Source organism: Salminus brasiliensis, chromosome 22 (genome assembly GCF_030463535.1).
Source record: "Salminus brasiliensis chromosome 22, fSalBra1.hap2, whole genome shotgun sequence".
NCBI lineage: Eukaryota > Metazoa > Chordata > Actinopteri > Characiformes > Bryconidae > Salminus > Salminus brasiliensis.
The window spans coordinates 33,463,501-33,484,282 of NC_132899.1; the positions used below are offsets into that span (position 1 = coordinate 33,463,501).

General features: G+C 43.1%; 1 protein-coding gene across 3 annotated transcripts; it reads left to right on the forward strand.

The window, feature by feature from the left end:
- Positions 1 to 2,775: 2,775 nt before the first annotated feature.
- mapk8b (mitogen-activated protein kinase 8b) lies at positions 2,776 to 20,462 on the forward strand. 3 transcript variants are annotated; one of them, XM_072667853.1, is made up of 12 exons: positions 2,776 to 2,912; positions 5,507 to 5,676; positions 5,882 to 6,011; positions 6,633 to 6,691; positions 7,605 to 7,743; positions 8,168 to 8,333; positions 9,753 to 9,824; positions 12,615 to 12,797; positions 13,323 to 13,447; positions 14,075 to 14,138; positions 14,289 to 14,366; positions 14,604 to 20,462. In XM_072667853.1, the coding sequence occupies exons 2-12, from the start codon at positions 5,555 to 5,557 to the stop codon at positions 14,753 to 14,755; spliced, it is 1,290 nt and encodes a 429-aa protein (XP_072523954.1). In that variant the 5' UTR covers positions 2,776 to 2,912; positions 5,507 to 5,554; the 3' UTR covers positions 14,756 to 20,462. The 3 variants fall into 3 exon arrangements, with proteins under 3 accessions (XP_072523954.1, XP_072523953.1, XP_072523955.1); XM_072667852.1 differs by lacking the exon at positions 9,753 to 9,824 and adding an exon at positions 11,246 to 11,317; XM_072667854.1 differs by lacking the exon at positions 9,753 to 9,824 and adding an exon at positions 11,246 to 11,317 and having other exon boundaries at positions 14,599 to 14,692.
- Positions 20,463 to 20,782: the final 320 nt, after the last annotated feature.

Consider the following 20,782-nt stretch of genomic DNA (forward strand, 5'->3'; position numbering starts at 1 on the left):
TATGGGTACTGTATCTCAATCTAACTCAATTAAAGAGCTGAAACTGTACTGTAGTGAAAGTATGGCACTGTATCCCAATCTAACTCAATTAAAGAGCTGAAACTGTACTATAGTGAAAGTATGGTACTGTATCCCAATCTAACTCAATTAAAGAGCTGAAACTGTACTATAGTGAAAGTATGGTACTGTATCCCAATCTAACTCAATTAAAGAGCTGAAACTGTACTATAGTGAAAGTATGGTACTGTATCTTAATCTAACTCAATTAAAGAGCTGAAACTGTACTATAGTGAAAGTATGGTACTGTATCTTAATCTAACTCAATTAAAAGAGCTGAAACTGTACTATAGTGAAAGTATGGGTACTGTATCTCAATCTAACTCAATTAAAGAGCTGAAACTGTACTGTAGTGAAAGTATGGTACTGTATCTCAATCTAACTCAATTAAAGAGCTGAAACTGTACTATAGTGAAAGTATGGTACTGTACCCCAATCTAACTCAATTAAAGAGATGAAACTGTACTATAGTTAAAGTATGGTACTGTATCCCAATCTAACTCAGTTAAAGAGCTGAAACTGTACTATAGTGAAAGTATGGTACTGTACCCCAATCTAACTCAATTAAAGAGCTGAAACTGTACTATAGTGAAAGTATGGTACCGTATCCCAATCTAACTCAATTAAAGAGCTGAAACTGTACTATAGTGAAAGTATGATACTGTATCTCAATCTAACTTAATTAAAGAGCTGAAACTGTACTATAGTGAAAGTATGATACTGTATCTCAATCTAACTCAATTAAAGAGCTGACACTGTACTATAGTGAAAGTATGGTACCGTATCCATAATCTAACTCAATTAAAGAGCTGAAACTGTACTATAGTGAAAGTATGGTACCGTATCCCCAATCTAACTCAATTAAAGAGCTGAAACTGTACTATAGTGAAAGTATGGTACTGTATCCCAATCTAACTCAATTAAAGAGCTGAAACTGTACTATAGTGAAAGTATGGTACTGTATCCCAATCTAACTCAATTAAAGAGCTGAAACTGTACTATAGTGAAAGTATGGTACTGTATCCCAATCTAACTCAATTAAAGAGCTGAAACTGTACTATAGTGAAAGTATGGTACTGTATCCCAATCTAACTCAATTAAAGAGCTGAAACTGTACTGTAGTGAAAGTATGGTACTGTATCCCAATCTAACTCAATTAAAAGAGCTGAAACTGTACTATAGTGAAAGTATGGTACTGTATCCCAATCTAACTCAATTAAAGAGCTGAAACTGTACTGTAGTGAAAGTATGGTACTGTATCTCAATCTAACTCAATTAAAGAGCTGAAACTGTACTATAGTGAAAGTATGGTACTGTATCTCAATCTAACTCAATTAAAGAGCTGAAACTGTACTATAGTGAAAGTATGGTACTGTATCCCAATCTAACTCAATTAAAGAGCTGAAACTGTACTGTAGTGAAAGTATGGTACTGTATTGACTGTATCAAAATGTATTTTATATATAAGTGTAAATATAATATTATTTATTTATATATTTTATGTTTATGTTTTATTTTTCTGTCACCACAGTTCCTTTATGTGCTATAATCATAATAACTGAGTATTTAGTAATTGTTGCCTTTTATAAATAAATACATAAATATGTTTATGTTTAATGGATTTGGGTATTTTAATATAAAAATCTTACATGCAAACATTTGCAAACATCAAACACAATACAAAAGTAAATCTTCAAGCAGTCAATAATTAATAACAATATTAATTATTATATTGCCATTTTAATTTGCCCTCATGGATCCATATGTTGTGTTTTACTGGTCACAAATGTACAATACGGTGGAATTATGCATATAATTGTATGCCATTTTAAAAACACAGCAGCAACAACAACAAACTCAACAACAACAATAAGAAGAATAATAGTACTTATTCTTATTCTCTGAATTCTTATACTTTTATATGCTGTGAGTGTGTTTAACACATCAAATAATATAAAATGTTATTATTTACTAATATACTCTATTTTTCATTTTGTATAAGAATTATAATTGTTTTTTTTAAATACTTGTCGCCTTTTATAAATAAATAAATAAATAAATACAAATTATTATTTTTTTCTGCATTTAGTTTAATTACTTTATTTGTGTTTATATTTTAATATCAAAATCTCTGTGTTCTGAAACATCAGACAAGAATTTAAATAAATGCATAAAAAAACCCCACAAATGTGGAAACACACCCCAAACACCATAGAAATATAAAGTAAACATTCTGACACATAATAACAATAATAATTCTGGGTATTGCAATTTTTTTATTTTGATGAAATTATCAATGCTGTTGAGTTTTACTTCACGGATGTACATTATAGGAGAATTATGCATAAAATTGTATGTTGATTTATTGTAGTGATAAATAAAAGCAGCAACAGCAATAATAATAATAATAATAATAATAATAACATATATATATATTATATATCATTATTATACATCTTATATTATTATATTGCATATTTTATATGAGAAATATATATTACATTATTATTATTATTATATATTAATAATTATTTGCAGTCTTCCAGTCTCGCGTCACCAGCCCTGAACAGAGGGAATAAACTCCTTTAAATTAATAAACTTTATTAAACTCTTATTATTTTCCTCTGCTGCTGCAGAACCGCACAAACTGCCTACGTAGCAGCGCGAGCGCAGAGACGTCGTGACGTAGTGCACGCGTGCGTGATCCTGGCCTGGCAGGGGAAGGAGAGGCGGCGGGCTGAGGCTCGGAGAGCGGACATTAACGGCGCTGCTACGCTTTTCCGTCGCTTTCCTTCGCAGAGGGGGGTACGCGGCTTCTCGGTGGGTGTGGGAGCTTCGCGGGGCTCTTTCAGGAGGTGAGTAAGCGAGGGGGGGGTCGCTGTTTTGGGCTTTGTTTTTGTTGTCCGTGGGGGAGGGTGTTCGCTGCTGCCTCAACTCTCCGGTCCACCTTAAGAGCTGCAGCGGTTGCGTTCCGGCGCGCGAGGCGGTCCTGCTGGAACTGCTGGAACTGCGGCGGCTTTTAAGGTGGACCGGAGAGTTCAGGGAGGAGGCGAACACGGAGCCAGCGGTCTGTGCACAACACCGCGGACAGCCAAGCCTGGAGCGGTGGGGCTGAGCTCCACACGGTCTGCAGACGTGAGGGGGGGGGTCCGGCCGGGAGGTGTGACGTCAAATAATCGTGAACGCGTCGCTAACGTGAGCTGAACGGCAGCGCGCGAGTGGAGCTAACGGCTAGGGCGCCTTCACTGAAGCTGGGGCTTGACCGATGGATCGGTTGGGCTGATAAATCGATCGATATTCACACTCAGATTCATTGATATTGCTGAGTTTTAGATAACTAGCTACTATTTTATTTATTTTACTATTAAATATTTAAATAAGTAATGAATATGTAAATTTTAATATTTATTAAGTGGTTGTTGCCAGTGCTCATTTTACCCTGTTAATAATATTAAAGATTATATACGTAAGGTCCGAAGGGCCCAGTCCGACCCATGCGTATTTGGATAGTATCGGTAATCGGCCCCATGCGGTTTAAATCCTTTGATTTTACCGCTGTGCTCCAGCAGAGCGCCCTCTAGGTGCGGTTAGTGGAGGTTATACTCAGGGAGGCGTGTCCTCAGAACAGCGAGAGCTTGGCGATTCGATATATTGTGAGATATATTGCGATACTGTAAGCAAAACGACACACCAGGCGCCTCGTTTTTCAAGCTGCCACCGATGCAACATCACCAGGCGACCGACCAGCTGCCGCACAGACGCCAGCGACAGCCGGCACCGCAGGTAAGCGATGTGGAGGGGTGGAGACAGCGCCATCTACCCACCCTGGAGAGAGAGCAAAGCCAACAGTGCTCTTTATTGGGACCTCATCTGACGGGGATTCGAACCAGCGACCCTCTGAGAGTGCCATCTAGTGGTCGGGGTTTACACACAGCACTCAGTGAACCACTGTCTGCCACCAGTCTGTACATCCAGACCAGTGCTGTGTATTTGGGAAGCGGTACGGCGTTACTCCCGGACCCGGACGGTATCGGAGGATGTTCGGGGTTCGCTGGCTCTGAATTATTGATTGTGTTTGATGTTGTTATCAGACGGGTGATCGGATCTCAGCTATGTTGTGATGGTAACCTGCACAGAATTGTCATATATATGCATGTGCACGCTCCCCTATAAATATTAGTGTCTATATATGTCCAAATGTTTGTGGACACCCCTTCTAATGAATGCATTCAGCTACTTTAAGCTGCACCCATTGCTGACACAGATGTGCAAATGCACACACACAGCTCGTCTAGTCCCTGTAGAGAAGAAGTACTGCCAATAGAATAGGACTCTCTGGAGCAGATATCCTATGGACACCGTGCTGCCTAATGCCAGGGCTAATTGTTTTTGATTTTTGGAAGAAACGGTGAACAAGCATGTGTCCCAATACTTTTGTCCATGTAATAGATGTTCAAATAGACCAGAAGAAATAAAAATCAGAGGCAACAGACTTATAAAACCGTGGTTTCCAGTGCCTAGCGCACGACGCTACCAGAGCCGGGGGGGATGTTAATTTACTGTATGACGTTCAACCTTGCTTACCAATGTTGTTACTGTTACTTCTGTGAAAAACTGTAATAACGATATACGATATATTAGTTTTTTTTATTTTATCAGCCGTAGCATAAGTGTCATGATCATTCCTCAGTCAACACATAGATGGCGATACTATCTTTATGTGATTAATTTTGCACTGTGTGCTGGTGATCATCACTCAGCCCAGTACAGTGAGTATCAGAACACAGCAGAGCAGAACACACACACATATATATATATATATATATATAAATAAATAAATAAATAATGTGTCTGCACAGTGTGTGTAATGCTCAATTATACACTATACAGCAGTTTAGTGATATGTTTGTAACGGTGGTTGGGTACTGGAGGCGTTACTGCTGAGTACCAGTTCACGTCAAATCAATCAGTGGCACACAATCCAGCACAGCCAGGGCAACGGCAAGCCGACAGCGGCCATGGTCAACCCTTCATACTAGGTCCAACACAAGGCCGATCTAAAAGCTGAGAAGGGTTCTGTATTTGACAGCCTGAAAGCCAAGTCCCCTCAACAGCTGCCGCCCGTTGCCGAAGGCGTCGACCCGGCCGTGGGTGATGAACATTTAAGTGAGGAATTGTATTGAAAACGTCTTCGGCATCCTGATAACAGCACTGTGTAATTTGGCCGCATCAAAAACAGCACAAACTCTGCATGCTCCCCTAAGACCCCGGGCGGTTTTCAGCGTTCGCCTGACCACCCCCACACACACACACACACACACACACACACACACACACGCTCCCATAAACACAGATGTTTAAATTTGGGTTGAGTGCAATGACGTTTTTGTTGGAACATGTGCCGTGATCATGACCCTCAAGCCTCTCTCTTTCTCTCTTCCCCTTCCAGATCTACTTCCATTTGAATGCTGAAGACGAGACAAGCCCGGATATCACCATGAACAGGAACAAGCGTGAGAAGGAGTATTACAGTATAGACGTAGGAGACTCCACGTTCACCGTTTTGAAGCGCTATCAGAATTTAAGACCCATCGGCTCTGGAGCTCAAGGCATCGTCTGGTAAGTTCTCCCCCACGCGGTCGCTCTTCACACATTAGGGGAGGTGCAGGGCCGCTGGTAGCTGTATAGGATGTAGGAGACAGCACCGCGCAGGTGATGCAGGATGAGGTACTGATAAGGTACCCAAACTTTTGCACAGAGAAAACTGAAACCGTCGCTGAGGGCGGGGCGGACGGGTGTCTCACGGCACTGCTCTGTGTTTCAGCTCGGCGTACGACCACATCCTGGAGAGAAACGTCGCCATCAAGAAGCTCAGCCGGCCCTTCCAGAACCAGACGCACGCCAAGCGGGCCTACAGAGAGCTGGTGCTCATGAAGTGCGTCAACCACAAGAACGTAAGCAGCTCACCCATGTCACCTGCCAATGCACCTTACGTACGGACAAAAGTATTGGGACACCTGCTGATTCGTTGATTGCATTCAGCGACGTTAGGTGAGGTTAGGATGTTGGATGATGATCACCCCCCCACCTCATCATCCACAACTCCACCATCATTCCAGAGAACACAGCTCTTCCACTGCTCCACAGCTCCTCAATGCTGAGGTGGGGGGGGGGGGGGGGTTATACCCCTCTATAGCCTACACCTGGCAACAGGTTCAAGATGTTCCAGAGCTGCTCCAGAAAGTCCTAATCTATTGGCAGTACTTCTCTACAGGGGCTAGACAAGCTGTGTGTCTGTGTCAGTGAGGAGTGCAGCTTCAACTCGCTGAATGCATTCATTAGAAGGGGTGTCCGCAAACTTTTGGCTCCTAATTAATAAGCAGTTTAAACTTTCTAATGGCAGCCTTAAGCTAAAGCTCGAGGCCCTTCCAGCTGCAAGTGCGGCTCGGCTTGAGAATCGGGACCCGAACCGTGTAGTGTGAAGTGGTCAGAGGACCACTTCGATTGGGTCGTGACGGCCCCGTTATTGACCCCGTAACTAAACCCTCTCTCGTTCTCTGTTTGGTATCTCGCAGATCATCGGCTTATTAAACGTGTTCACGCCGCAGAAGACGCTGGAGGAGTTCCAGGACGTGTGAGTTGGCAGTAGTTCTCTCAGGGTGGTACGGCCGTTTTGGGGCCGATCAGTCAGGAATGCAGATGCGGATGCGGAGTCGGCTTTGGGTGGAGGTGGAGCAGAGTAACCGATGGGTGGAGGGGAGGAGCTCTGCAGTGCTGGTGCTGAGCTGCTGCTGTTGAAGGATTAATGCCACTCTGCAGAAAGAGGCAGTGTTTGGCCTCGGGGGGAGGTGGGGAGGTGGCGGGGGAGAGAAGATCTTGTAGCATTTAAATTCTGAAGATTTACACCTTTGTACTTTTACACAAATAATAGGTTATATATTTCTGCACATATTAGACACATTTTATCTCTCTTTTTATTTAATTCAGAATTTTATCAAAAACTAAAACCACTTTAGTGTCCAATGTAGAAAAGCATGTAAGTATAAAGCACAGTGGTAAAACTTTATTTAATTTTATTTAAAAAAATAATAATAATAATGAATTAATCAAGTTAAACAAATGAAAACAAACTAAATAAACAATTGAAATTATTTAAGAATTCTAAAGCTGTGAACAAAATTAAAATTAGGCAGGTAAAATCACACAGTAAATTCATAATTAAAAATTAAATAATAGAACACAATAAAATGAAAAATATGTAAAACATTAATCAATAATTTTAATGTTTTTTATAAGTAAAATGAGTATGAATAGTTATGTGCCAAGGAAAGTCAACAGGGTTGAGGATATTGATGAATGGCCATTGAATGTAGCTGCAAGTGGCAATTGGTGGGGTCCAAGCACCTGTGCAAACCTTAATAATAACAATAATAAAATGTAATAATTTAATTAAATGAATGAAAACAAAACTAAATGAACAATGCAAATGTTTTAAGATGTAAGGTGTTCTCTTAAGTTTGTATCTGCGCATGCCCTGTCGTCTGCAGCTACCTGGTGATGGAGCTGATGGATGCCAACCTGTGCCAGGTGATTCAGATGGAGCTGGACCATGAGAGGCTGTCCTATCTGCTCTACCAAATGCTGTGTGGCATCAAACACTTACATGCTGCTGGGATCATACACAGGGTGAGTTTCCGAAGAGTGGTCATCGGTGTAGCGTGAATTTAATTTGACAAAAGTTTGTGGACAAATGATATTCTCTGACAATACAACTCCGGAATCGCCCTTGATGCGCTATATAGTTCGAATATTTATGTGCTAAGGAAAGTCAACAGGGTTGGGGACTGATTTAAGAGGATATTGATGAATTAGGGCCATTGAATGTAGCTGCAAGTGCCAATCAGTGGGGCCCAAGCACTGGGGTTTGTTGAACATAATAATAATAACAAAAAAGATGAATCAAATGAAATAAATGAAAACAAACTAAATGAACAATTCAAATGTTGTAAGATGTACAAAAAACAGTGAGGAAATTCACTAGCTCACAAAAGCCATTTTGAAAAGCGAGGGTGTCCCCAAATTTTTAAAGGTCTTCGTAAACTCCCGACAGGACCTGAAGCCCAGCAACATTGTGGTGAAGTCGGACTGCACACTGAAGATCCTGGACTTCGGCTTGGCCCGGACGGCTGCCACGGGCCTCCTCATGACCCCCTACGTGGTAACCCGCTACTACCGTGCCCCAGAGGTCATCCTGGGCATGGGTTACCAGGCCAACGGTGAGTGAGCCAGCGTCACAGCCACGTCACTGCCTTGCAGCATGCCCAAAAACAGCAACACCCCCTCCCCCCAACCTCCTCACTACCACTAGCACACCCCTGCGCACCCCCTCCCCCCCAGCAAAGTGAGAGATGGGCAGGTACTACCCCTGGCTGATGCATTCTGGGACGCGCTGGTGCTTTTTAGCGGCCCCTGGGGAGGGTTGGTTGTTTGAGCTGAGCTGTGCGTCAGAGTTGGTTGAATCATTAATGCATGGCCCGCTCAGTGGGTCCGCCTGCCTCCAGCGCTTACTGTTCTACAGCCAGAACGACTCGGAAGCACCCGCAGAGGGACGCAGTTAGCCTCAAACACAAATTTGACCTGAGAGGGAAGCAGATTTAGCGCACCGTTTAGAGGGGGAAGGGACGCTGGGGTGGTTCTTAATGTGGACGCTCAGTTAAAAACACAGAAAATCCCATCATTTAAACGTGAATACATTAGGCTTGCAAATCTCCAACGTGGGCCACAGTCAGGAGGTTACTGAGTTAGCTTTTAACTGGGTAATGCAAGACTAGCAGAGGCCATTGGGCAGATGCTGAATTCCATGGACAGACTCTCATCTGTCTGTTCGAGACTAGGGGTGTAACGATTCGGCCCTTGCGGACCTCGCGGTTCAGTCAGAGTCCAATAAAGGCCAGTAAAAATAACAAGAAACCGAAGACTCGTTTTCTTTTCATTTAATCTGAGCAGACAGTCGTGCAAGTTCCAGTTTGTCCCATCTCTTGCCATGTAGCGCCCCCCTGAGGCCATTAATACAGCCTGTAGTGTGTTACTTAAGCAGTAAAGTGTAAACAGTAGCATGTTTAATGTGTGACATCACACTGGCACAAACACCGAGAAACAGGAGAGGGGGCAAACAAGACTACAGTACCATAGTAACCTTCTCGGACCACAACGGTTTCCGCAATACCATGCAAATCCAACTGCACCGACGGTTCGGTAGGGTAGGAAAACACCTACTGTTACACCTCTGGTAATCCAAGCAGCGTCGCCCTACAGTCAGGAAGCGAAATTTGTGGCCCGCGTTTACACATGCATTTCTGGACAAGCTGAGAAGCTTCAGAAGCAGCATCTAAAGGTAGAGAAACAAATCCATGTGTCTAAAGGTAAAGGGAGGTCAGTCACAGTGTGCAGCTTGCCTAATCTCCTTGGATCCCTTAAACTTTGCAGTTTAATGGTACCCGCGACTCGAATGGGACGCAGTTTCAGGTTCGTGGAATTCAGCATCTTGAAACCCAAATTACGGCCGCAGGTTCCCGAGGCTGCGAGACGGATCCAGCAGATCTGAAGCGCTGGAGTGTTCCTTTCAGCAGCAGCTGATCTGATGCTTTGCTTTCTAAAGACTGTTCTCTTCTTCCTCCTCTGCTTCACGCGTGTAGTGGATATATGGGCTGTGGGCTGCATAATGGCAGAAATGGTTCGCCACAAAATCCTTTTCCCGGGAAGGGATTGTATCCTTGCCATGCTTCGAGCTGTTTTGCGTTGGCTTCCCGACTTGTGTGTCGGTATTTTTTTTTTAGATATGGTGCTGATCATGGTGTCAATTAACAGCTTTTCGGCAGCTCCTCACGTTCCCATAATTCCCATCCCCATCCCATTCTGTTGTGTTTTTTTTGTTTTTTTTTCCACATCCTCCTGGGATCTGTTCAGTGATGCAAAGCTGTATGTTAAACTGCGGCTAAGCTAGAGGTAAAATAAGAAAGTAGTAAGTAAGAAAGACAGAAATCTGGGTAGTGGTCCGTGAGCTTGTCTGATATCGGACTTAGCTTATTAGACTGCGAATCGTCCAAATAATGGACACAGGCCTGGACGATACAGTGAGATTATTGGATATCGGGGAGCAGTTAGGGACTTTTATTATTATTATTTTATTTTTTTCATTTAATTTGTCATATTTTATCCCCCTTTGCTATTTAGCACTTCATAGTAAGGCGAAAATCCAGAGCTCCACTACTATACATGTAACGAAATACGCCTTGTTGATCTGTAATATGGGAGACTAGTGGTGGAAAGTCGAGGTATATCCAGCAGGGGGCACCGCAGCAGCTCATTGCAGTTTGTTAAAAGTTGAAATATTGTGTAAAACAGCATTCTGTTATTTACTAGGACCCCGTCCACACCTGGTCACTTCATCCAGCTTGAGTATCGGGATTATATTATACATGTATACGCCAGAAACGCCTCCCAGTACAACCAAAATACGCCCGGAAGTTTCTAAGCGCTGACCAGCCAGCCACTCCGTACTTGATGGCGATGGTCAAAAGCCCGATCTGCACCGAGAGCCCTTCCAGCTTCAAGTCCGGCTCGGCTCGACCCGCCATCCTTTAAGATCCAGGAAGACGAGCGTCCAGACTTTTTACTGTCCTGCACCGAAGTGGTGGAGCGAACTTCCCCTGGGGGTCCGAACCGCAGAGTCCAACGCTCGCTGTCCTCAAACCCAGACTGAAGACCCTCCTCTTCTGAGAGGACTCGGTGTACTGAGAGTATTGTGTGTTTAGTGGAGTCTGAAATTAGAGGATCTTCTGGATTCTGCTCTTTTATAAACTGGATAAGGGTCTTCTCTCAGTGAACAGTGAAGCTTGATGCCTTCAGTGGAAATGTAGGTAGTCGAGACCCTGATCCTAGTGTTCTAGTGTTCTAGCTTCTGTACTGAGAGAACGTCTCTTGGTGATGCTGGAACGCTCAACGCTCTTCTTGTGTTTGGTTTGATTCACCAGAGCACAGAACCTGCATGCGGCCTTGTCTTTTCACTTCACCTGTTCACCTCACTTCACCTGTTCACCTGCGCCCTGTTCATGAGTCGCTGTGTGTGTGTGTGTGTGTGTGTGTTTAATTTAGTTTTTTTAATTTGGTTGTCATTTCATTTTTTCAGTTGATGTCTGGTCTATTGGCTGCATCATGGCCGAAATGGTCAGAGGCAGTGTGCTGTTTCCAGGCACAGATCGTATCCTTACCTGGACGTCCATCCTCCTTCCATTGTGTGTGTTAGTGTTTCTCTGTGTGTGTGTGTGTGTGTGTGTGTGTGTGTGTGGGTGTGTGTGTGTTCCTGCCCTGTCTGTATCTTCAAAAGTGAGACTGCAGATTGAAGCAACGCAGATTGGCTATGCAGTGTGACCCCCACTTGACCGCACTGTGTAGGCTACTCTAAGGCTACCATCTAGTATTAAGAAGCTAATTGGACAGCTGGCACCTCCTTCAGATTTACTGGGTGCAGCGTGAGCTTTGTGCAGGGACCTTGCAGTGGTGCTACTCTCCTTAGCGAAATGCTAATCATGCCTTCCTCATCCTGCCCAGAGGGAGAGTCTAATCTTACAGTTCAGGCTTAGTCTGATTAAAATGTCCTCCAGGCTGATATTAGCTGCTTCTGAGATGCAGGTCAGCAGATATTATAATATAATATTTATATATATTTTAAATATTATAATATTTGCAGGTATCCCAGAAATCCTTACCACACTGAATGTGCTTAAAATGATTCCTTGAGCGATGACATGGAAGAACCAATGGTTCTGGTTTTGATTCCATTGAGAACCCATCTCAGTAACTTATTTATAGTAAAAAGAAGTGAAACTACCTCCATCATGTTTGGAGGCTGTACTTTAGCCTGGCTAGCTCTCACTGTGAGCTGTTGATGATGAAACTACCTCCACCATGTTTGAAGGCTGTTCTTTAGCCTGGCTAGCTCTCACTGTGAGCTGTTGATGATGAAACTACCTCCACCATGTTTGGAGGCTGTACTTTAGCCTGGCTCGCTCTCACTGTGAGCTGTTGATGATGAAACTACCTCCACTATGTTTGGAGGCTGCACTTTAGCCTGGCTAGCTCTCACTGTGAGCTGTTGATGATGAAACTACCTCCACTATGTTTGGAGGCTGTACTTTAGCCTGGCTAGCTCTCACTGTGAGCTGTTGATGATGAAACTACCTCCACTATGTTTGGAGGCTGTACTTTAGCCTGGCTAGCTCTCACTGTGAGCTGTTGATGATGAAACTACCTCCACCATGTTTGGAGGCTGTACTGTAGCCTGGTTAGCTCTCACTGTGAGCTGTTTCAGTGTCTCTGTTCTCTAGGGTTCTGCCTGATGGTTTCAGACTCTGGATGTGGTTTAAAATGACGCAGCATGATTAAGCATCGACCCCCGCTTTGCCCGAACCTGGCGAGGATTCGCTCACTGCTGTACTTGCCCTGCGTCTCGAGTCTTTGCCAGTGTTGTTCGTTTTCCTGAGCTGTGCGACCTGCAGATATTGACCAGTGGAATAAGGTGATTGAGCAGCTGGGCACGCCGTCGCAGGAGTTCATGATGAAACTCAACCAGTCGGTGAGGACCTACGTGGAGAACAGGCCCCGCTACGCCGGCTACAGCTTTGAGAAGCTTTTCCCCGACGTGCTCTTCCCCGCAGACTCCGACCACAACAAGCTGAAGGGTGAGTACCATTCCAACTTCCCCCATAGGCGATGTTGACCGTACAGTCACTAAAATTCTATACTGTCTGAAGCAGAACAGCTTTCCTACCTAAACACATTAAAATATCTGCATCCAAATACTTATGACCAGTGAAAGGAGGCTGCTGTATCAAACAGTCCATTTATTTTACACCACAATGTAGAACAACAGATGCTGATCCCCCTGGGTTCAAAACATCAGCTGAGGGGGTCTTAGTTACAGTAAGTGTGAGCTGTTGATGAAACTACCTCCACCATGTTTGGAGGCTGTATTTTAGCCTGGCTAGCTCTCACAGTGAGCTGTTGATGATGAGACTACCTCCACCATGGAAGGAGTGAATTCTGGGACTTCCACACACACCTCAATCATCAAACACACTCACCTATGACCCACACACTGTAATGGTACAGAAACAGGGGGAACGGTCTTCAGAGGGGCTCTGGAAGAATATCTGTCCCGCTGCTGGGAACCCTGGTTTAATTTCCGCCTGTGTTTCTCCCTGCAGCCAGCCAGGCTCGAGACCTCTTGTCCAAAATGCTGGTAATAGATGCGTCCAAGCGGATCTCCGTGGACGAGGCTCTCCAACATCCCTACATCAACGTGTGGTACGACCCCACCGAGGTGGAAGCGGTGAGTGTTCAGGCCATTGCTAGTTACGGTGACCGTTCGGGCCACCGTTCGGGCCACTTGACGGGTTCTATGGCGAACAAGGCTGATTGGGCACATCACGCCTTCAGATCACTGCTCTGGGTTTAAAACCATTATAAAATCTAGTCAAATATATAGAAAATAGTACCAAAAAATATATATTAATTATTCAATTTTAGACAAAAATGTATGAAATATTTAATGTTTTGTATTTATAAAGATATATATATAAATTTTTAAACTAAAATATATGAAATTTCATATTCTATATATATATATATATATATATATATATATATATATATATATATATATAAAATAGTAAAAATATAAAATTTTTTATATGTATATGTGAAAATATAGTAATAATGATAGGATTTTTAGGTATTGCACAATCACTCCTACTACTATTATAGACTTTGAAGTATCATTTTTTTTAATCATCAATAATACTGATGGTGATGATAATAATAATAATAATAATAATAGCACAAGTTAATATTAATAATCAGTATAATAATACAGTATAATTTTAGTAAAAGTAGCGTAAAGTGCTTTTCACACCAGGTGAACGTAGGTCAGGATGATGATTGCCGTTCTCTCTTCCAGCCACCGCCGCTGATCACAGACAAGCAGCTGGACGAGCGAGAACACACCGTGGAGGAGTGGAAAGGTGTAGTATTGATGATCAATCAGCCTCAGCACTGATGGAGAACTGCTGGGTGGAACCCCCGTTCCTGCACTAGAACCAGTTTAATTTTAGGAGTTGTGAGTCTTATCATGCAGCGCCATCATGCATCTAACTCTCCTCTCCACCCTTCAGAGCTCATCTACAAGGAGGTGCTGGACTGGGAGGAGCGCTCGAAGAATGGCGTGATCCGCGGACAGCCGGCCTCGCTTGGTTAGTTCCTCCTACTTAGTTTCCTCTTCGAACAGCTGATCTCACCCAGCCTTCACTGGGGTTAGGCGTAATCACGGCAGAAGCCACCACTGCTTCACTGAAGCATCTTCTGACCGCCAGGACTCTCGATACAGAGCTGAGCATGGTGGTGATGGCGATTTTTAGCGATATTCAGACCTGCGATTGTATCCACAGCAGCTCTGATATTCTGATCTGCTCTTGTTTCTCATAGCACAGGTGCAGCAGTGACGGGCGACCCCCAGCACCCCTCGACGTCCTCCTCATCCGCCAACGACGCGTCGTCCATGTCCACCGACCCCACCCTGGCTTCGGGCTCGGACAACAGTCAGGGAACCTCTGCCGCCGGGCCGCTGGGCTGCTGCAGATGACCATCAGCCTATCTTCCCACCCTCCCACGTCCCTCTGCCACCCGTCTCCGCCGGCATAGAGTTTAGAGCCGGCACGAGGAACGTCGTCGTCGCCGCCGTCTTCGTCGTCGCCCCCCACTTCCGTTTCGAACTGACAAGTTTCTTTAAAGGTCGGCGGACAAAAAAAACACAAAAAAAGAAGACAGAATAGATAAGAGTGTTTGAGGGCACCTTCGGAGCTTTTACACCAAACCAGCGTTCATTTTCGGGTAATTTAACTTTTAGCGCCAAGACTGAAGCTGCCGCCTCGCCGTCTTCGCCGCGCGGACGCGGAGCGTGGCAGCGGTTTGAGGTCGTTTGTAAAGATTGTACGGTAAATATATTTTTAAAGATGTTTTTATTTTGGAGTTTGCGGTGAGTCATCGTTCGTCACGGTTTTGCTTTGGAAGGTCAGCAGAAGGACCCCGCGATGCTGGGATGCTGGGAGCTGGTCCGTTCTGCAGGTGATGGTGTTTAGAGTGAAGTTCCAGCCTAATTCTTTGTGTCTGAAAAGCAGATTACTTTTGCCTCTCTCTCTCTCTCTTTCTCTCTCTCTCTCGCGCACTTAACACGTTTGCGAGAGATCAGGTCATACAGCATTTCCTCATTTCTTTGACCATCTAAATTGAGATGCTTGTAGGTTCCCTAAGCTACTGATTTTTCTCCTCACTTTGGTTCTTATAAAAGATGCAGTCCTGCGTAATTATACTCCGATGTTCGAGGTGTTGCTGTATGTGATGAAGTCTGTACAAGTTTTAAAGCTAAAAATCTAAAGCTGAGTAAAAGCTGACTAAAAGTAGGGTTGGGTGGTATCACGGTAATAAAGTATACTTAAATCTGTTAATATATTTTAGTATTTAAAATAATAAATGTGTTTTAATTGTTAGCCGCAAAGATAGTTTCGAATAAAAAAAAATATTTAAAAAAGGACGGATGGAGTCTGGACGAACGTATCATCTGGATTTGACTTGGACTATGTCCAGCATGCATTCCCATGTAAAAATTAAGCAACCCCTAATCACTTCACATTCTGTCTGAGAATAACCAAGAGCTGCAGTGGATTAGCGATAGCTCACAGTCTATTTCTGCTGTATTTACGGTCATGTTTTGAGTCTTTATCCTCTAAACATATATAATTTAAGATTTAGGTAGCTATAACAGGAGCCTGTACTGTGGTGTGTGGCTATTTCAGCTCACTCACTAAGCTAAACTAAGCGTATCTAGCCTGCTAACAGCGCCAAACACCACAGTGTTTCTGTGGCTACAGCAACACTTTTTTGGGGTTATTTTTCTCTCAGACACGACTATTATTATTTAGAGTTTAGAGTGTCAATAGCACCGTAGTTAGCCGTAATCGAGCCTGTGCGGTGGTGACTCGATCTGTAGCTGGCTAGCTGAGCTAATGCTAGCTTAACCAGCAAAACTTCGGATCCAACACCAAAACCAGTCACTCGACTTCAGTCCCTCAGATTTGAGTCCTTATCAACTGAACTTGAGCCAGGAAAGCTCAACCTATCATGCTAGCAAGCTCACTGCTCATGCTCACGAGTTAGCAGCACTGTTTAACGTTCAGCAGTTGTTGCCAGATTAAAAATCATTAGATTCTGCTCCTCTAAACGTGTGTAATTTTAGTTATCTGGAACTGCTAGCTAACTTAATGCTAACTAAGCTAGGCTAACCATGGCCTAGTTAGCCTGCTGCTACTCCAGATGCCTCAGAAAAGGCTGGGTTTCAGCTTTTCTGCCGCTCCAGACCCCTTTAAAGGCTCTTTAGCGTTTAGCAGTTCGATTAAACTGAGGCAATTTCGGAACGCTTCAGTTTAAAAGAGTTTAAAGTTTGATGACCGGGAATTGCTAATCCCCGCTGTTTACTGTAGTAATCTTCGAAGATGGTTTTAAAGAGTACCACCCAACCCTACGCTAAAGGTTCCGTTTATGTTTAGTAGTACGGAGAACCCGGCACTGGAATAGAACCAGGTTGCGTGGTAAGCACAGGGTTAAAAGGGCCCGAACTCCAGGGTATATTTTGACGGTACTGATTAAATCAGTAATTGGGTAATCTGCAGATTTTTGCCTATTAATTCAGTCGTCAGTTTTTTTTTTTTTGTTTTTTTTTTTGTTTTTTGTTTTTTTTAGAACAAAACCAAGCCATGGAGATGCTTTCCGACGTATTTATGACCCAAGGACTTCACTAAAATAATCTTTTGCGTAAATGTAAATAAATGGGTGCCAATCAGGCTCTGTTTCTTACTTTAATAGAAACTAGTAGAAGAATTTAACGATAAAAAAAAAATCGTTATGCAAATTACTCACTAATCACGGCAGGTGAATTTTAATTGGTCAGTAAAATTTAATTATCGCAACGGCTCTGTTAATCAGTGCCTGTGTAGTTAATGACATGTAGGGGTGGGCGATGTGGGAGAAATATTAACTAATAAAATAAAATAATAAAATAAATGCAAATTTCAAAAGTCTGACAAAATAATTCAATCAAGAAAAATGAATATGATGGCTGTTATCAGATTTCAAACACTGTGCTATTATTTATAATTTGATTTATTATTAAATCTGTATGTTTAGTATACTATTTAATGCTCTGGTTTAAATGTACTTTTATATCTATAACCAGTTTACGATTTACCAAGAAAAACTAATATGATGTAAATGATCGTTGACTATACGCTCGGCCCACAGTTAGACCCGGTTTATAATCTTGGGTTTGCAGTTCGATATTCTTGTCCATACTTAGACTTCAGATATTTAGGAAACTGGTTGACTATCCACTCGCTACATAATCTACGAATGAAACTGGAGCTGGGTACGAGGCACAGCATACTCTGAAATATGGTCATATCGCCCACCTCTACTTGGATGGATTTGTATAGTGTTCTGCTCACTGTTCTTTAAAGGACTGTCCTTGTCCTTTATATTTATATTGGTGGAAATGGCGGCGCTTGCTGACCCATTTCCACAGTTTTAGCACAACTCACCATGTACTTCCAGCTCTCTGTTGTCATTTCAGTAACTGTAATCTACTGTAGAGTAACACCAGTCCAGTGCAGTCTGTCCGTATGCATGCTCTCTGACTGTCCACCCCAATGCTTGATACTTCGAATGCAACACTATCACAACCAAATGGAGCAAGTCAGCGCTAAAACCGAATGCAATAGTGGGCGTGGTCTTTGTTTTTAGAGGCGTTATTGTTTTGCGTGTTCAGGGGGAAAAAGTGCCTGGGTCGAACAACGAAACTTGTTTTCACAAGATCAGCACTTCATGTTCTGTGGGTTTCCATCATAAACATCATCCTTGGGGAAGCTGTTGGAACGCTGGTGGACTTCGATATCTTGGTTTTGATACGACGTCTACGGTTCTTTTGATTTTAAACAGGGCGGTTTTGGAAAGGTTGTTCATCAAAGTGTTTCAGATGTACGAGAATGTTTACTTCGAAAGGTTTACTTGGAGAAGACCTCTGCATAACTCAGTGTTTGAGAAGAGTTTATTCAGAGTGTGGGTTTGAGCTGGAGAGAAACTGACCCACTCTGATCTCTTTACAGTGGAGGTGAACGGAACAAGGTGTCTGTCGGTTGCCATGACTACAACACAGATGCATCCCATAATTTATTTACTATCCAAACCCACCAGTGAAGATACACAAGTCTTCTGAGATTAATATTCGATGATGGTAAAATTGTGGAGAATCTCAACTAATACAGTTTTCTTTAGGATGCAGCATGTATCCCTCCACCATTTTAATGATCTGATTTTAAAAGCAGGTTCTAGAGCCGAACTCTTCTCAGAACTCTGGTAGAACAGTGTCTCAGGCATCAGGCAGCGTCTTCATCACCATTAGGTGAAGAACTTAATGTGAGGAGCTTTTATTATTAGAGCTTCAGACGTCCGCTTCCCTTCACCTCCACTGTAGAACCACAGCTCTGACTGGGGGAGGTTATCTAGAACCTAGTGTTTCACCACACCACCAAACCCCCACTCTGAATGAGTCTGTTCATGTCGTAGCTGTTTATTTATGCAGAGAAGTTTGACAGTTCGGAGGAATCCATCTTGAAAAGCCGACGCTAATAAGCTGAAGTGGGATCTGGTTAGCGGGGCGATGTCGCAGGATGTAAAGTGAGAGTTGGTGTACGTAGTCGCTGGTAAAGAAAGTTGGGAAGTTAAAAAGGAACTGAAATGTGTTCGTCAATAACGAAGTTCCTAGGGGTGTAACGATATGCAGAACTCCAATTTCGCATCAGTAGAACCTGACTGTGCCTTGAGTTCCTATCATATTCACACTGTTCTAATGTGTCCAGTGACGACCATGCATGTATTTTCAGGACCGACGCCATGCTAAGAATCGTGATTGTTGATATCTTGTAGGTTAAAATGGTTCTGCAGAGGTCTAATCATGCTCCCCACAGGCCACCTCTGCTCAGTTAAGGATGGGATTCTCTAAGAAACCCCTATAAAGAACCTACAAAAGTTTCCGGCAGAGCGAAGAACCCTTTTACCAAGCCTTGTGATTGTTCTACATGGTTAGTAAGTATCCCTTAAAGAACCCTTTTCAGAAAACCAAGCCCAGGCTTTGAGTGTGGGGTGTCGTCATTCCATAAGCCACACCCCTTGCTTCACCTTCCCTGCAATAGGCTGCCCCCTGATGCCCAATATTGAACAAACACTGACCATGGTTTCGATGGCAAACGAGCAACACTTTGCTGTTTTTGGAGCATGTTAAAATCGTTACACCCTTAGAAGTTCCGGATCAGGTTCTCGCGGTTAGCTCTTCGTTTCATTTTCGGTTCTAAGTGCTCTTATGTTTCCTCCGCCCTCCACAGGGCCGCCGCTGCCTGACTTCTGAGCTCGCGGCGCGTTTGTTCCTCTGAGTGTAATCAAGTTGTAATCCTAATAAAAAGTCGACTTTGATGAACTACCTCACTCTAAATTTCTACGAGCTTTCGCCCGTGTTAGCCTGTTAGCCGCTAAGGACATGTTAATACAGATTCCATTATTTATTTATTTGAAAGGAAACTATTGTCAATAGTAGGAAGCGTCTAGTTTTGTACAGTATGTAAATTTCACTTAGAAATAAAAAGGACTGTAATGTAAATTTTAAGGGTTTTACTTTTTTTTTCTCGTATTTGTTTGGTTTATTTTGTTTGTTTTTTTTTTTTTATGATTCATGTGCAATACCCTCTGCTAGCTGTGCTTGGTTGTAGGTGTTTGTTCTGTAGCAGTATGTTTGCTGTATGTTCCCCCACCCATATGTAGAGAACTGTTTGGTACTGTCGGTTCACTTCCATTATAATTCTATTCAATTCAGTATTTTCTCTCCCTTTTTTTAATTTTTATGTTTATTTTATTTTTTTAATTTTGGAGTTCTGATGCCTCGCCAAAAAGATCCGAGAACCGAGCGCTTGGAGTTAGATCAGCCAAACCGAGAGTAAGAGCAAGACGACGACGTTTGGACGATGCCTAAAAAAAAAAAAAAAAAAAAAAAAAAGTCTTGCTTGCGACGCCGGCCGTGCGAACAGTTGCGAGTTCCTGGTTGTGTGTGTGTGTGTGTGTGTGTATGTGTGCGCGCATACAGGCGACCAGGCGTGCACTACTACCACTACTGCAGTTAAACACACCCGGAGTCGCACCATGCCAATGTTTAAAACAACGTACTGCAAATAAATTCTTCTGATTGAATCGTGCTTCGTTCTTCGTCTGCTTCTGTCTCCCCGTGTCGCTCCAGAATCTCGGCTCTCCCTGAAGACCGACCGCACTCGTAACACCCCGGTCTCGGGTCAGATTCGGCACCGTTGGTCACAGCAGATACGTTCAGACCAAAGATCCAGATTGTACAGTTTGGGCCTTTTAAGACGGATATATGTAAATGAGATCTGTTCTGATTGGCACCCCATTGTCAAAATGTCCAATCTTCAAAAGCTAGAAAGAAGAATCCTTTAATCAAAATTATTGTTTGATTTCTGTTCGGTTTCAAAGTGGAATAAAATGAATTAAGTGCCATTCA